Here is a 15,354-nt window from a genome sequence, read left to right on the forward strand (position 1 = left end):
GCGTGATGCGAAAAGCGAATGCCAAGTCAGCGTGAACAGTACGGGAGTACTACTCATCTATTTATAGGCAACGGACGCAACCCGTGTAGAATTACATTAATGCCCTTTACATTTATCAATAACTCTATAGTAATTCTTCGGGGTCTAATTTGCCTTTTCATCTTTAAGTCGGTTCCCCTTTTCTGCTGTCATGCCGAAGCTTTTCTGCGCATAGCTTCGTGATCATCTTATCCTTCGTCATAATCGCCTTCCGTCTCACTCAAGCTTCATCCTGACCGTATTCTTGTATACTCATAACCCGATTCTGAAGATACCTGTTCACATATTTCACTTGGAAAACATTGTCAAATCATGTTTTTGAGGACCTTCGGAAGCCGAAGGCCCCCAACAGTGCCAGAGGTTTTGAGCTGTCACACCCGGCTATAAGGAACAAAGCCAGGTGCATCTCATACATGCGCCAAGAAGACAACATATATAATAACAGAGTGTATAGAGATAAATGTCATAAAACATCAGAGTATTTATTACATAGCGGAAGACTTATTAAAAATAAAAGATAAATATAAAACGAACTAAGGATCGTCGGCGCCAATGTCAACTGAGAAACGCCACCTAGATCAGATCATACTCCTCGCCTTGTGGCTCCTCCTGAACCACCTGCTCTTCTCCTGTGGGGGGGTGTGAGACAGCAAGGGTGAGCTCACACATGATCATAGCTCAACAAGTTGTGGGGAATAATGTGACATGAACTCGCCAAAGGTGGGAGATCATGAAGTGTAAGGCTTATCAACAATAGGGGTTAAAGTTGAGCATTGCTTTTAAGTAGTTGGTCAAACTTTTATTAGCAGTTACTAAGTGTAAGTGAATACCAAACCATAATAAAGTAATAGAACAAAATTAATAATAAACCCATGCAAATGCAAATGACAAATTGAGTTTAGGTTCCCTTATTTAATCATCAGAGAGTCCTGAGCTGCTCATGACCGTGAGCTCGGCTAGTATACCAGTTTTACACTCTGCAGAGGTTGTACCCTTTACCCACAAGTCATGCTACCCATCTGCCAAGGGGTCGCGAATCCCATACACCTCTACCTAGGAAGCGCGGCAGAGCAACACTACGAGGCCTTTACAAAGTTCCACTAGCTTCCGAAAACCCGCTACAGTTTATAGGAAGCTCCAATGCAGGGTTCTTGTCTGACCGCCATCGCAGCAAAATCAACCAAGGACCTCCCTACACTGACCACTCCCCTACTGCCCTTGCCCCTTTCGGGTAAGGTAGTCTTCCACTAGCTTTCCTAATTAGTCAGCCAAGGGCGTCCAATTAAACCCTTGTGGTGGCACGTGGTTCTCAAGTTAAGCTCTATGTTCCAATTAACATTAATGATCTTAACATGAACATAAATAGAATAACAAAAGAATTGGAACATAGATATGATAAATTATTATCCCAAAACCATGTAAAGCAATAGCAAACTACCCAAGTGATTCAGGGGTAAACAAGGTAATGAGATAAACAATCTAGGGTATCCTATTGGGTCCCATCAAAATTAACCTATGCATGGATAAATGATATTAAAGAACATTATTGGGTAAAAAGTGGTCAAGGGCACAACTTGCCTTCAATGAGCTCCTGCTCAGCTACTTCAACCTGCTGCTCACCAGGATCCTCAGCAACAGGCTCTTCTACTCGCCACAATACAAACAAGCACAGTGCATATAGAGAAATTAACATTACACCAAACATATATACAAAATACACAGTAATAATCTACGCATTAAAATAAAATCCTAGGAACAGGAATCATAATTTTTCGAGTTATAGATTTTAAGTTATGGATTTTCAAAGGTTTTATGTGTTTAAAATAGGATTAAATGAGAAATTAATTCTCTTATTGTTTTCATGCCACAACAGAGACTCTACATGGTAGAGAATAATATTACAAAATTTTAGAAAGTGGAATGGCTCAATTTGGACTAAAAATGGATTTTCTATGAATTTATCAAGTTCTAGTGGTTATTTTCATATTAAAATTCTATTTTCAATTCATTTATTCAATTTTAAATCAACCCTGAACTAGGCCTCAATTCCTGGGAAGCGCAGGGGGCTCAGAGTAATAATTCTAAGGCACAGGGAACAGCGCATAGGACGGCGGGTTTAAAATCTAGAAAGTCCGAGGACTCTTTAACAAAAGTGACCCGCGAAGGGGTATCCTGAATCCCTAGCCGTTGGATCAATTTTGCACGCCCCAGATTAGATCGAGCACGCACCCGAACCGGTACGCCACGCAAACCGCCGGATCTTGATCCAAGGGGCCGGATCGAACGACTTGAAGGCGAAAGCACTGACCTAATCTAGTCCATTCGTTTACAATCCTACGGTTCAGATTGCCCCAGCGAATGGTTATTACCCAGGTTGATCTATACCGTTCATCAAACTACGGACGGTGGCCACTGCATCTCCCAGCTCCATCCCGCGGCCACCGAAGGGAGCGGCCACCGCGGCGGAAACGCCGACGAGCTTCCCCAACCCACGCCCCTAGCCCCAACTTCCCCAATTGAATACGTCCCTGCCATGTGTATAGCGATGCGAACAGCCAGAGGAGGTTCTTACCGGCTTTCCGCGGGGGTAGTGGTGAGGTCCACGGCGATAGGCGGACCCGCGGCAGCTTGATGTCCCCGGCGTGGGATTGCCCACGATCTTCCGCCTCCTGCGCGCAATTGTTGAGAATAGATCATCCCACGGGGCCACTCGCACCTCCCCGGCTTGAATTCGGCCCCTAGATAACGTCGTGGTTGAGCTTCCACGGCGGCAGCGGTCAATCTCCAATTTCTTGGCTCTCCCTCTCCTTCTCGGTGTCACGGATTCTCTGGCGACGAAGCGAGGCGGTTGAATAGGAGGCGGGGCACGGTTTTGTAGGTCGTGGCGACGGCGCAACAGCCGCGGCCGAATCGGTCGGGAGGTTGATGAGGTCCGAGTCATTAGCTCCGTCCCCGGAGCGAAATCTGCGTGAGGAAGACGACCGACCGATGGGCCCACATGTAGGTGAAAGAGAGAACGGAGGAGAGAGGCGCGCGACGTGGAATGGGGAGAGCGTCTGACCTATGGGTCCCCCGCGTCAGCGCGGGTGGGTGCGCGCTGGTGGGCCGCGCGGATGAGGTGGAGTGGGCCAGAACCGAGGTAAACCAGCCCAAGCGCGGTTTTGCCATTTTCATTTTATTTTTTTATTCCCTTTTCTCCCTTTCCAATTCAAATTTCAATCCTAGTTTAAATTCAAACTTGTGACAAACTTTTATCCTCATATTATTTTGTGCCATAAGCAGTACCAAATTGAAGATATTTTTATATCTGTATTATTTTTATCTTTATCTTCATATATATTTTTTTCTTACTTATATAATTTCCTTTATGTTCTAAATTCCACCTTGGGACTTTATTATTTTTCTTGTCACATTTATTATTTTATTTTGTCACAATGTGCACACAAAAGAAAATCCCAGCATGATGCATAATTTATTTGAGTGTCTTTTATTGATTATTTATTTTAAATGAGGTGTTCACATGTGATGATAGGTATAGATCACAAAAAAAATCTTGAGCTCTTCTCTATTTTACCATTTACATTTTCTCTAACAAATTACAAATTGGGTACTACAAATCCTACCCCCCTTAAAAATAATCTCGTCCTCGAGATTAAGAAGATCTAGGGAAAAGGTGGGGAAAATCTATACGAAGCTCTTCTTCTCTTTTCCAAGTTGCTTCATCTTCACCGTGGTGACTCCATTGGACTTTGCACATCTTTATCACCTTATTTCTTGTAACTCTAGTCAAAGTATCCAAAATCTTGATCGGGTACTCCGTGTAAGTCAAATCACCTTGAGCACTGAGCTCTTCCATGGGTAACTGTTCCTCAGGGACACGGAGACACTTCTTTAGTTGAGATACGTGGAACACATTATGCACATCTGATAAAGTAGCGGGTAACTCGAGTTGGTATGCCATCTCCCCAACTCGCCTAAAGATCAAGAATGGTCCAATATAGCGAGGGGACAATTTGCCCTTAACTTTGAATCTCCTCATTCCACGAAGTGGTGACACCTTGAGGTACACATAATCTCCTTCTTCAAATTCCAGTGGTCTTCTTCTATTATCTGCGTAACTCTTTTGCCTAGTTTGAGCCACTCTCAAATTCTCTCGAATTATACGGACTTGTTCTTCTGCTTCTTGAATCAATTCAGGCCCAAAGAACTGTCTCTCTCCAGTCTGATCCCAATATAGGAGTCCTGCACTTCCTCCCATACAAAGCTTCAAAAGGTGACATCTTCAGACTGGTCTGATAACTATTATTATATGAGAATTCAGCATAAGGTAAACTTTTATCCCAACTTCCTCCATGCTGAAGGGCACAAGCTCTCAACATATCTTCCAATACTTGATTAGTCCTTTCAGTCTGTCCATCAGTCTAAGGGTTATAAGCTGTACTAAAATTCAACTTTGTACTCATATTCTCATGAAAGCTTCTCCAAAATCTTGAGGTAAACTGAGAACCTCGATCAGACATGATCTTCTTTGGTACTCCATGTAAACACACAATCCGAACCATATATAACTCTGCTAGCTGAGAACCTTTATAAGTAGTCTTCACAGGAATAAAGTGAGCCACTTTAGTCAACCTATCCACAATCACCCATATAGCATCATATCCTTTCTGGGTGCGAGGCAATCCAGTGATGAAATCCATACCAATCTCTTCCCACTTCCACTCGGGTACCTTCAGTGGGTGCAGTAGTCCAGCTGGCCTCTGGTGTTCAGCCTTAACTCTTTGACATACATCGCACATGGCCACATGTGCAGCTACATCTCTCTTCAATCCATGCCACCAATACTTCCGCTTTAAATCCTGATACATCTTAGTACTACCAGGATGAATAGAATAAGCCGAATCATGGGCCTCCTTTAAAATAGTCTCTCGAAGGCTTTTAATATCAGGAACACACATCCTGTCCTTGAACCATACAGTGCCCTGCTCATCTTCGGTAAATTTCGGAACTCGACCTTCAGTAATCAGATCCTTGATCTCTTTTATTTTAGCATCACCAATTTGTCCTTTGCGGATCTCTTGCTCCAAAGTAGGTTCCACATCAATAGTAACTCCTTCAGTATGAGCAACTATCCCCAGGTTAAGTCTCCTGAAATCCTCAACAATCTCATCGGGTATGTGGCAGAACCTCCAAGTTATCGGGCCCACATGCACCAGTCCTTGTCTCAAAGACCTCAGACGGCCATGCATGTGCACCAGATAACTTAACAGGATCCGTCCGATTGCCCCAAGGACACCGGATAAACCACTTACAACCAGAACTGCGGGATTAAGTAACACAAATCACACACACCAATATTTTTGCAGCGGAAATCTTATTACCAAATTTTACAAGTTACAAAAATTTTATATTATTTTATCGGAGTGATTACAAAAGTATAAGTTTGAAATATATGCTAGCTCAAATGACCATCCTCAGTAAGAAGATAAAGACGGGTTATACTTATATAAGAAGGTCGAGCCCACCGGCACTTAACACCATCAAAAGCAGCACAAAGTTAGAACCTGAAAAACAACAGGGAATAAAACCCTGAGTATGGAATTACTCAGCAAGACTTACCCGACTAAAGAAAAGACTCTCAAGGGTATGCTGGATTTGGGAATCAAGGAGAGGCTTTAGCAAGAATCAACTTAGATACTTTTGCAGAAATAGCTTACTAAAGTGAGTCCTTACTTCCAATATTTTAACGCCAAATTAAATATTAATAGACTCTGTTTGCATATGGTCTACTTTCACCATCTCATCAATACAACATCATTTTTATTCATGAGATTCACATCCTGACTTAGGTTGTAGGTCGGAGATCAAGTCTCCACTCTCCGGGGATATAACGGCGATCCGAATCGATTTACTCAGCTGAGGATCTCTAACCACACGACATATGTTTCTCGTAAACCTTGCATGTCTACCATTCCCACGGATCCTCCACTGCATGAACAGGTCCGCGCCACCCGAGAGCACACCACCCTTTTTAGGCGGTCCTTTGCCAGGAGGGTACGTGCCACTCTCGCCATCTCTCCACTCCCAGTGCGCGATTGTCTTTTCATGTATGGAATAGCCGGGTTCAAGCTTACCCTGTCCCATTTCCAGGGCATGTGGCTAGTTAAGATAGTCCTTGATCTATCAGGCCTACATACGCATCCAATCCTTAATTAACCTGGACGGAACATCACCTGTTCCTAGCCCAAGTCCCGATTTAAGTACTTCCACCCTTAGGATTGTTTCATGTTCCTAAGGATGAAAAGAGCATTATAGGGAACTTTGCAGTAAGATCCCACCATGCTCCCAAGGAAAATATTCTTGCAGGTAGAAGCCACCCTTCCTCAGGATAACCCTGAGCGAGGCATAAGTGCAAAGGACAAACTCTACCTGCCTATAAGCAGGGCTAAGCATTTTTTGTAAATCATATTTTGATACTTCACTAGAAGTATCTATAAAGGTATGGATATCAAGGAAGGCAATGCATCAAAGGGTTCCAAGCAACTCCTATAAACCTAATGCACATTTCACTAGACTTAAAGTGTGCAAAAATTATTTAAAAACACAAGGAAGGGGTTGCATGCACCGGGGCTTGCCTGGAATAAACACTATGTTAGTGTTTGTTAGTGACGCGCGCTTGACGAGTATCCCTCGACCGAACATTCACTTGATTTAACCATCTTCAGGTTGGTCCATCAGCTTCACCATGCGGAGTAGTCCACGCTTGGGGTCGACTTGACTCAAGTTCTCCGCATCTCGTGGTTAATCAATGTACCTAAATGATTTGCATAATGCACATGAATGCATATAAACCAGAATATCACAAATCTAAATAAGGCTACACGACGGTGAAATAAACACCTAGCGGCGAGGCGTTGTATAATTTTATACGAAAATACTAGTTATCGACGTATGACTAAGCACAATAATTACACTTCTCGAACCTAACGCAAACATCACCAACCACAAACTATACACATGAAATACAATTAGCCTAATCACAACTTATCAATTAATTAATAAAATTCTAAACTTATCCCTTGCTTTATAAATTATACTACATCTTTATAAGTGATTAAAATATTTCATCAATACATGTCTACTAAAATTCTACTCGGTACACTAATTCAACTAATTGACCGGAATAGCGAAATAACTCGCTATAACTGAATCTGGCTCGATAATCGCAAGAACTGCGAAGTCGACGAGAGTTTCGTGACTTACGCAATTTATCGAGCACCTTAATGAGCACCGCACTAGCACATTAATTTATTCAACGATTGAACTATTCTGAATAATTTATCAGCTTACCGCTTCCACAGATGACACGAATACGCGAGATCGGTAGCGATTTTCCGATCAAGGCAATTGGTTGAGCGCTTGGGGAATATCGCGCTGCTAGCTTCGTCTTCACCCGATCCTTGTGATTTCTTGCTGACGCGCGGAACGACGACGACACAGGAGGGTGACGTATATAGAGCTGCACCCGCGACGCGACAACGAACGACCGGCGGAATCGACGACGCGATTGGGAATTAAAGCCGAGCGAGCCGAGAGGGCACGTTGGCGAGCAGGAAACAGGACGCGCGGCGAAATTCCGGGCGCGACGCGGGGACGACGGCGTTGTGATGAATAGGAAACCAATGACCGGCAAAAAAAAACACGACGCCGGACATAGCAAAACGACGGCGATGCACTGGAGCTTCAACCCTTTGTTAGATATTTCGTCGAGAAGCCTCCAACAGCAGCAACAAAGCTTTTGTGCACGCTGTTGCTGTCCAAATGAAGGACGGTGCTTCCGATCCTAGCAACGTACAGCCCGGCGAGCGGAGGAAAGCGCACAGGGCACGGCGGCCAGGGACTCGGCAACGCAGCAACTGCGAGCTAGAGCAGAGGTTGACCAGCCAAAGCATCATCGGCAAGCTCAACTCGACGCGCAGAGGGAGCTCGGTTCAGTGGCCATGGAGGAGAGAGAAAAGCAGGGCGCACAGGAACAGAGGACCACGCGCGGCAGAGAGAAGCTCCGCGAGCTGGGGCAAGCCATGCGCATGGAAGAAGACTAGAGGCTGGCGAGCTGCTCGGCTGGAGCAGGGACTCGCACAGGAGGAGAGGCGAGCGTCGTGGGAGGTTGAGGGTGAGCGACGGCACTGGTCTCAGCGACTAGAGCAGGGAGGGGTGTGCGGGATTTTTCTCCCTGTGTTGAGCGGCGCGGCGGCGAGGAGATAAGGTAGAAGAAGATGGGCGCGCAGCAGCAAAAAAAATCCCACAGCGGATGTGGATGGCTGAGAGTACGGTTGGGAAAAAAATCAAAGGGGAGGAGGCGGCGTGGGATAAGGATTCCTGGGATATTTTCCTTTTTTTAGATTTTTAATTTCTTTAAAACGAAAAATCACAGATATTTTAGATCCTAAATTTTCTTAGCGACGTATACGGGGTAGACAGTAATCGTGACATGGTTTTGATTGGGCGAATACTTTGGACTCAAATGAATTTGCACCTGTTATTTATACCCAAAATTTTGGATCGGGCAAGAAACGACAGACCGAAATAAACTGATTTCGGCACTGATAATTTGTTCGGCGTGATTCGACCGAAATTAGCCGAAACAACATCTGCGAACTTATACGCGATTTTGTCTTCGAAACAGCGTGCAGAAGAATAAATTGGATTATAAACTCGCACACGATTTTTCTCAGACAACGCGCGATACAAATTATATTGTCCCGAACATTTTAGTCGTTGAGTTCAAATTAATTTGTTCAGGATAAAAATCGTCCAAGTGGTTCGAGCTTCCGAATTCGTATTCGCGCAAGCGACGAATTTTAAATAACCACCGGACGCACCGATTTTCGGAACAACTAGGTTCCGAATATCACGAAAATTTAGGACAAACCCGGATAGATGAAAATAAAAACGATGTCGCACTCGCGACAAACGAAATAGATGCGATATATAAAAATCGCGATAGCGAAAATAATTAGAATTTAGCATCTGTTTTATGCACTGATATTTCGTGCTTAAGTCCATACTCGTTGTCGAGCAGACGGTAAACACATGAGGTGTTACAGCCCTCCCCCCTTAAAAGAATCTCGTCCCGAGATTCGGAGCGAAAGACTTTCAAGAGTAGAGAAGCATGTAACCCACATCCATATCAGCGGTAATCATAAGGCAGTTCTGAGCGAAGGCAAGTGTCTCAGGATGTGGTTTCTCTAGTGGATATAACATGTATCGCCTTAGGCTAATTCAGAAATGTCCACCAATAGAAACAATATCTGCCAGAGGACCACATAAGGTTCCATGTGTGCAGTTTGCCTCTTTTTTTCTGATGACACTGTACTATCTGAGTCTGTTGAGCGAGCGATAATACGCGATTTTACCTAAACAGAATCAGATGCACCATCTTGGGTAAAACACGCAGAAGGAGGTTTACCAACAAGTGGTCGCAGTGAGTTCGTAGCACACGAGACGGATGTGGATGTCGAATACTGTCGTGGTTAACATGTGGTTAACCCGAGAATTCAAGTCCACAAAAGATGGTATAGATTCGAGAGAATCACCAGCGGAGGGATCTGTAGATGCGGACTTTGTAACCAATCCATTTTATCGAGCACTAATCATGGCTCGACTTGATCACACATGCTAGAAAAGCACACGTGAGGCAATCGAGGCATGACTAGAGCGATCATTAGGTGGTTATTGGCCGACTTAATCTTGATTCTTGAAAGTACTTCCTTAAGTGGGTTGAACCAAAATGAGTTTAGGCAAATCGATAAAACGATCTCTAAACTCAATCTTTGTTCATTGGGTAGTTACAAGTTAGTAAAACCAACTTGTTGAACTACATTTGACATTGAGCAGGTCCTCTCAATACCATCGGTAAGCCGAGGGTCGAGAGTTCTCTCTTGTTAACAGTTGAGCATGTAGTTGGATAAAAACCTATTTGGTCATGTGGTTCATCCGTTTCTTCATGCGAGATGAACGGACAGGGTTCAGAAATACATGGACTAAATAGGGGAGCAATTGAACAACTCCTGCATCTCAGCAGCAGGGAAAGTCAATCTCCATTTTGAGAGCTAATTAGTTGTTTTCCAACACTAAAAAGCTCCAAGGCTTTACCTTTACACAAAGGATGTAAAGGGAACTTATATGAGTAGTCACTACCAAGATCAAAAGAATAAGACCACACATGAAAGTGGTATGCCCTTTTGATCCAACGTAGATGACAGATGTTGCTTGATCACTTCACAAACAACATAAAAATTATTTGAAGGGAAGGTCCACGGAAGATAACCATCAGGGTAGTTCCACAATTGATCATGACCAGAGACCTTGATACCAGCATCCGACGAGTAGCACAGTCCTGTGTGCGCATTCATAGGAGGCTCTCAGTTTCGCTGCGGCACCATAAGTCATTAACCATGACACCATTACCGAACTGGCACCAATAACAATCTCACGTAGCAAAAATAGATTGTGCCAAGATAACGCATTGACATAGTCTCATAATGGATTACAACTACTAACTGGGATACCAGCGCGTGTCGAGTAGCACAACCATGTGTGCGCACCCACAGAAGGCCCTCGGTTTCGTCGCGGCATCGCCAGTTTTAGTCATAACGCCATTACCAGACATAACCAATAAGAAATCTCACGCGACACAAATGAATTGAACGAGGGTGACAACATACAAAGAAATACTCCACCTGTAAAAATGGTTACAAGAAGAGAGCCAAATAGATTATGGCCCAAGGAAATGAACAAGACATGGCCATAACCTAAACTTAATGAAAGGAGTACGATGGGAGACTGTTAATTCAGCCCTAAGCATATTTCTATGCTCATCGTAGAGATCACAAGGTCAAGGATTAAATTGATATGCCTTCGATAGACATGAGGAAACCAAAGGCATCAAACTCAAGAAAATGGTCGGACATGTCTTTCCTAAGTTAGGTTGATAAAACAACGGTAGGATCCTCAAGAAGAAGCAAACTGAAATTAGGGGTATCAGCTTGCACCAACAAAGCAAAGGCATGGTTTTGGTTGGAAATAGGACCATAAAAGAGTTATAAGCTAATTACCAAGAATACAGACTCGAGATTCTTGTTTTAAGCTTGGGTACATTTTATGTTCAACAAAGAAATTATCTAGGCATTTATTTTTATCTGTTTGGTCATAGAGTGATAATGGACAATTCAACTTTGGGTCATGGTTCACTAAATAAGAACACGACCTATTTTTTGGTTTAAGCAAACAAACTACTAACCTTCTATCAGTACATCAAGCACCAAAGCAAACACATATATAACACCTAAATTGGTTACCTAAAGAATGGAGGACATCTATTTCATTGGGGTTCATAACACAATATTACACCACATTATCTACAATCACTGGTTACTGGAATAAGGATGAGAGAAGCATTTTGGGTGTATAGGTGACAAACAGGATGCAACAATCAGGATGCATGCTCGTCCTATTCGTCCTCACTGATTTTGCCAACCAAATGTGGCAATAGCGTTCTATCTCGGTGGCATACTTACGACTCTCACGGTATTTTGCTAGTCGTCAGCTACACATACGTTTTCGAGGTTAGTATACCTGCAGAAAAATCCATCACAGCCCAATTTCCAATGATGCAGTTCACTCATGACAGTTTATCACAGTTTATACTCCATATATTGCTATATGGAGGCCAGCTCATCATTAAGCGCCGAGCCACGCATAGGCGCCGTTGCCACACTTTAACCATAGGGCAACTCATTATGGTAACTCACCTTCTTACCTGAGCGTAGGTGCGTCGTTACAAGTACATTACACTTCTCAGTATTCCCATGTCTGTATACCCATACACATCCATGGGTTACTGAATTCCTAGAAAAATAAATACTCCACATCACAGCCTTCATATATACATATGTGGAACATGTATATAATCATGCGCTTTTTACACTCTTCCCTAGACCGACGTTTGTTCGGTCATACTCTCACATCTCACCTTACCTTGAGCGTCGATCCATTCAAGACTGAATGGCTTCAAAAATAACAATACACATGTATGCAATACCCACCCGGTTGTGGGTTAGTGGTTTTCAACTAAGCCACCTGATAATCCTTAATTTAGGGCTTAACAGAGGATGTCGCTAGCATTATAGTTTTTCAAAGTTGTTTTTCAAAGCCAAACAATGTGTTTAGTTGAAAATAGGTTTTTCGAAACCAAAACTTTTGTTTTGAAAATACGTATGTGACCGTAGATACTTAATCCTGCTCCGATACCAGCTGTGGCAGAACCTCCAAGTTATCGGGCCCACATGCACCTGTCCTTGTCTCAAAGACCTCAGACGGCCATGCATGTGCACCAGATAACTTAACAGGATCCATCCGATTGCCCCAAGGACACCGGATAAACCACTTACAACCAGAACCGCGGGATTAAGTAACACAAATCACACACACCAATATTTTTGCAGCGGAAATCTTATTACCAAATTTTACAAGTTACAAAAATTTTATATTATTTTATCGGAGTGATTACAAAAGTATAAGTTTGAAATATATGCTAGCTCAAATGACCATCCTCAGTAAGAAGATAAAGACGGGTTATACTTATATAAGAAGGCCGAGCCCACCGGCACTTAACACCATCAAAAGCAGCACAAAGTTAGAACCTGAAAAACAACAGGGAATAAAACCCTGAGTATGGAATTACTCAGCAAGACTTACCCGACTAAAGAAAAGACTCTCAAGGGTATGCTGGATTTGGGAATCAAGGAGAGGCTTTAGCAAGAATCAACTTAGATACTTTTGCAGAAATAGCTTACTAAAGTGAGTCCTTACTTCCAATATTTTAACGCCAAATTAAATATTAATAGACTCTGTTTGCATATGGTCTACTTTCACCATCTCATCAATACAACATCATTTTTATTCATGAGATTCACATCCTGACTTAGGTTGTAGGTCGGAGATCAAGTCTCCACTCTCCGGGGATATAACGGCGATCCGAATCGATTTACTCAGCTGAGGATCTCTAACCACACGACATATGTTTCTCGTAAACCTTGCATGTCTACCATTCCCACGGATCCTCCACTGCATGAACAGGTCCGCGCCACCCGAGAGCACACCACCCTTTTTAGGCGGTCCTTTGCCAGGAGGGTACGTGCCACTCTCGCCATCTCTCCACTCCCAGTGCGCGATTGTCTTTTCATGTATGGAATAGCCGGGTTCAAGCTTACCCTGTCCCATTTCCAGGGCATGTGGCTAGTTAAGATAGTCCTTGATCTATCAGGCCTACATACGCATCCAATCCTTAATTGACCTGGACGGAACATCACCTGTTCCTAGCCCAAGTCCCGATTTAAGTACTTCCACCCTTAGGATTGTTTCGTGTTCCTAAGGATGAAAAGAGCATTATAGGGAACTTTGCAGTAAGATCCCACCATGCTCCCAAGGAAAATATTCTTGCAGGTAGAAGCCACCCTTCCTCAGGATAACCCTGAGCGAGGCATAAGTGCAAAGGACAAACTCTACCTGCCTATAAGCAGGGCTAAGCATTTTTTGTAAATCATATTTTGATACTTCACTAGAAGTATCTATAAAGGTATGGATATCAAGGAAGGCAATGCATCAAAGGGTTCCAAGCAACTCCTATAAACCTAATGCACATTTCACTAGACTTAAAGTGTGCAAAAATTATTTAAAAACACAAGGAAGGGGTTGCATGCACCGGGGCTTGCCTGGAATAAACACTATGTTAGTGTTTGTTAGTGACGCGCGCTTGACGAGTATCCCTCGACCGAACATTCACTTGATTTAACCATCTTCAGGTTGGTCCATCAGCTTCACCATGCGGAGTAGTCCACGCTTGGGGTCGACTTGACTCAAGTTCTCCGCATCTCGTGGTTAATCAATGTACCTAAATGATTTGCATAATGCACATGAATGCATATAAACCAGAATATCACAAACCTAAATAAGGCTACACGACGGTGAAGTAAACACCTAGCGGCGAGGCGTTGTATAATTTTATACGAAAATACTAGTTATCGACGTATGACTAAGCACAATAATTACACTTCTCGAACCTAACGCAAACATCACCAACCACAAACTATACACATGAAATACAATTAGCCTAATCACAACTTATCAATTAATTAATAAAATTCTAAATTTATCCCTTGCTTTATAAATTATACTACATCTTTATAAGTTATTAAAATATTTCATCAATACATGTCTACTAAAATTCTACTCGGTACACTAATTCAACTAATTGACCGGAATAGCGAAATAACTCGCTATAACTGAATCTGGCTCGATAATCGCAAGAACTGCGAAGTCGACGAGAGTTTCGTGACTTACGCAATTTATCGAGCACCTTAATGAGCACCGCACTAGCACATTAATTTATTCAACGATTGAACTATTCTGAATAATTTATCAGCTTACCGCTTCCACAGATGACACGAATACGCGAGATCGGTAGCGATTTTCCGATCAAGGCAATTGGTTGAGCGCTTGGGGAATATCGCGCTGCTAGCTTCGTCTTCACCCGATCCTTGTGATTTCTTGCTGACGCGCGGAACGACGACGACACAGGAGGGTGACGTATATAGAGCTGCACCCGCGACGCGACAACGAACGACCGGCGGAATCGACGACGCGATTGGGAATTAAAGCCGAGCGAGCCGAGAGGGCACGTTGGCGAGCAGGAAACAGGACGCGCGGCGAAATTCCGGGCGCGACGCGGGGACAACGGCGTTGTGATGAATAGGAAACCAATGACCGGCAAAAAAAACACGACGCCGGACATAGCAAAACGACGGCGATGCACTGGAGCTTCAACCCTTTGTTAGATATTTCGTCGAGAAGCCTCCAACAGCAGCAACAAAGCTTTTCTGCACGCCGTTGCTGTCCAAACGAAGGACGGTGCTTCCGATCCTAGCAACGTACAGCCCGGCGAGCGGAGGAAAGCGCACAGGGCACGGCGGCCAGGGACTCGGCAACGCAGCAACTGCGAGCTAGAGCAGAGGTTGACCAGCCAAAGCATCATCGGCAAGCTCAACTCGACGCGCAGAGGGAGCTCGGTTCAGTGGCCATGGAGGAGAGAGAAAAGCAGGGCGCACAGGAACAGAGGACCACGCGCGGCAGAGAGAAGCTCCGCGAGCTGGGGCAAGCCATGCGCATGGAAGAAGACTAGAGGCTGGCGAGCTGCTCGGCTGGAGCAGGGACTCGCACAGGAGGAGAGGCGAGCGTCGTGGGAGGTTGAGGGTG

The 15,354-nt window shown here is 43.9% G+C and overlaps 1 protein-coding gene and 1 pseudogene across 1 annotated transcript in view; both read right to left on the minus strand.

The window, feature by feature from the left end:
• LOC103631055 (uncharacterized) overlaps nt 1-7,994 on the minus strand; it is a 158,664-nt gene extending 150,670 nt beyond the window's left edge. Inside the window, 2 exon segments of the mRNA XM_035960278.1 lie at nt 7,390-7,867; nt 7,869-7,994. Coding sequence (XP_035816171.1) covers nt 7,390-7,867; nt 7,869-7,994 — 604 coding nt within the window.
• A 6,509-nt stretch (nt 7,995-14,503) lies between these two features.
• LOC103631058 (uncharacterized) lies at nt 14,504-15,133 on the minus strand (annotated as a pseudogene).
• Between the last annotated feature and the right edge of the window lie 221 nt (nt 15,134-15,354).

The sequence above is a fragment of the Zea mays genome, chromosome 6, assembly GCF_902167145.1.
Source record: "Zea mays cultivar B73 chromosome 6, Zm-B73-REFERENCE-NAM-5.0, whole genome shotgun sequence".
NCBI classification, from domain to species: Eukaryota; Viridiplantae; Streptophyta; class Magnoliopsida; order Poales; family Poaceae; genus Zea; species Zea mays.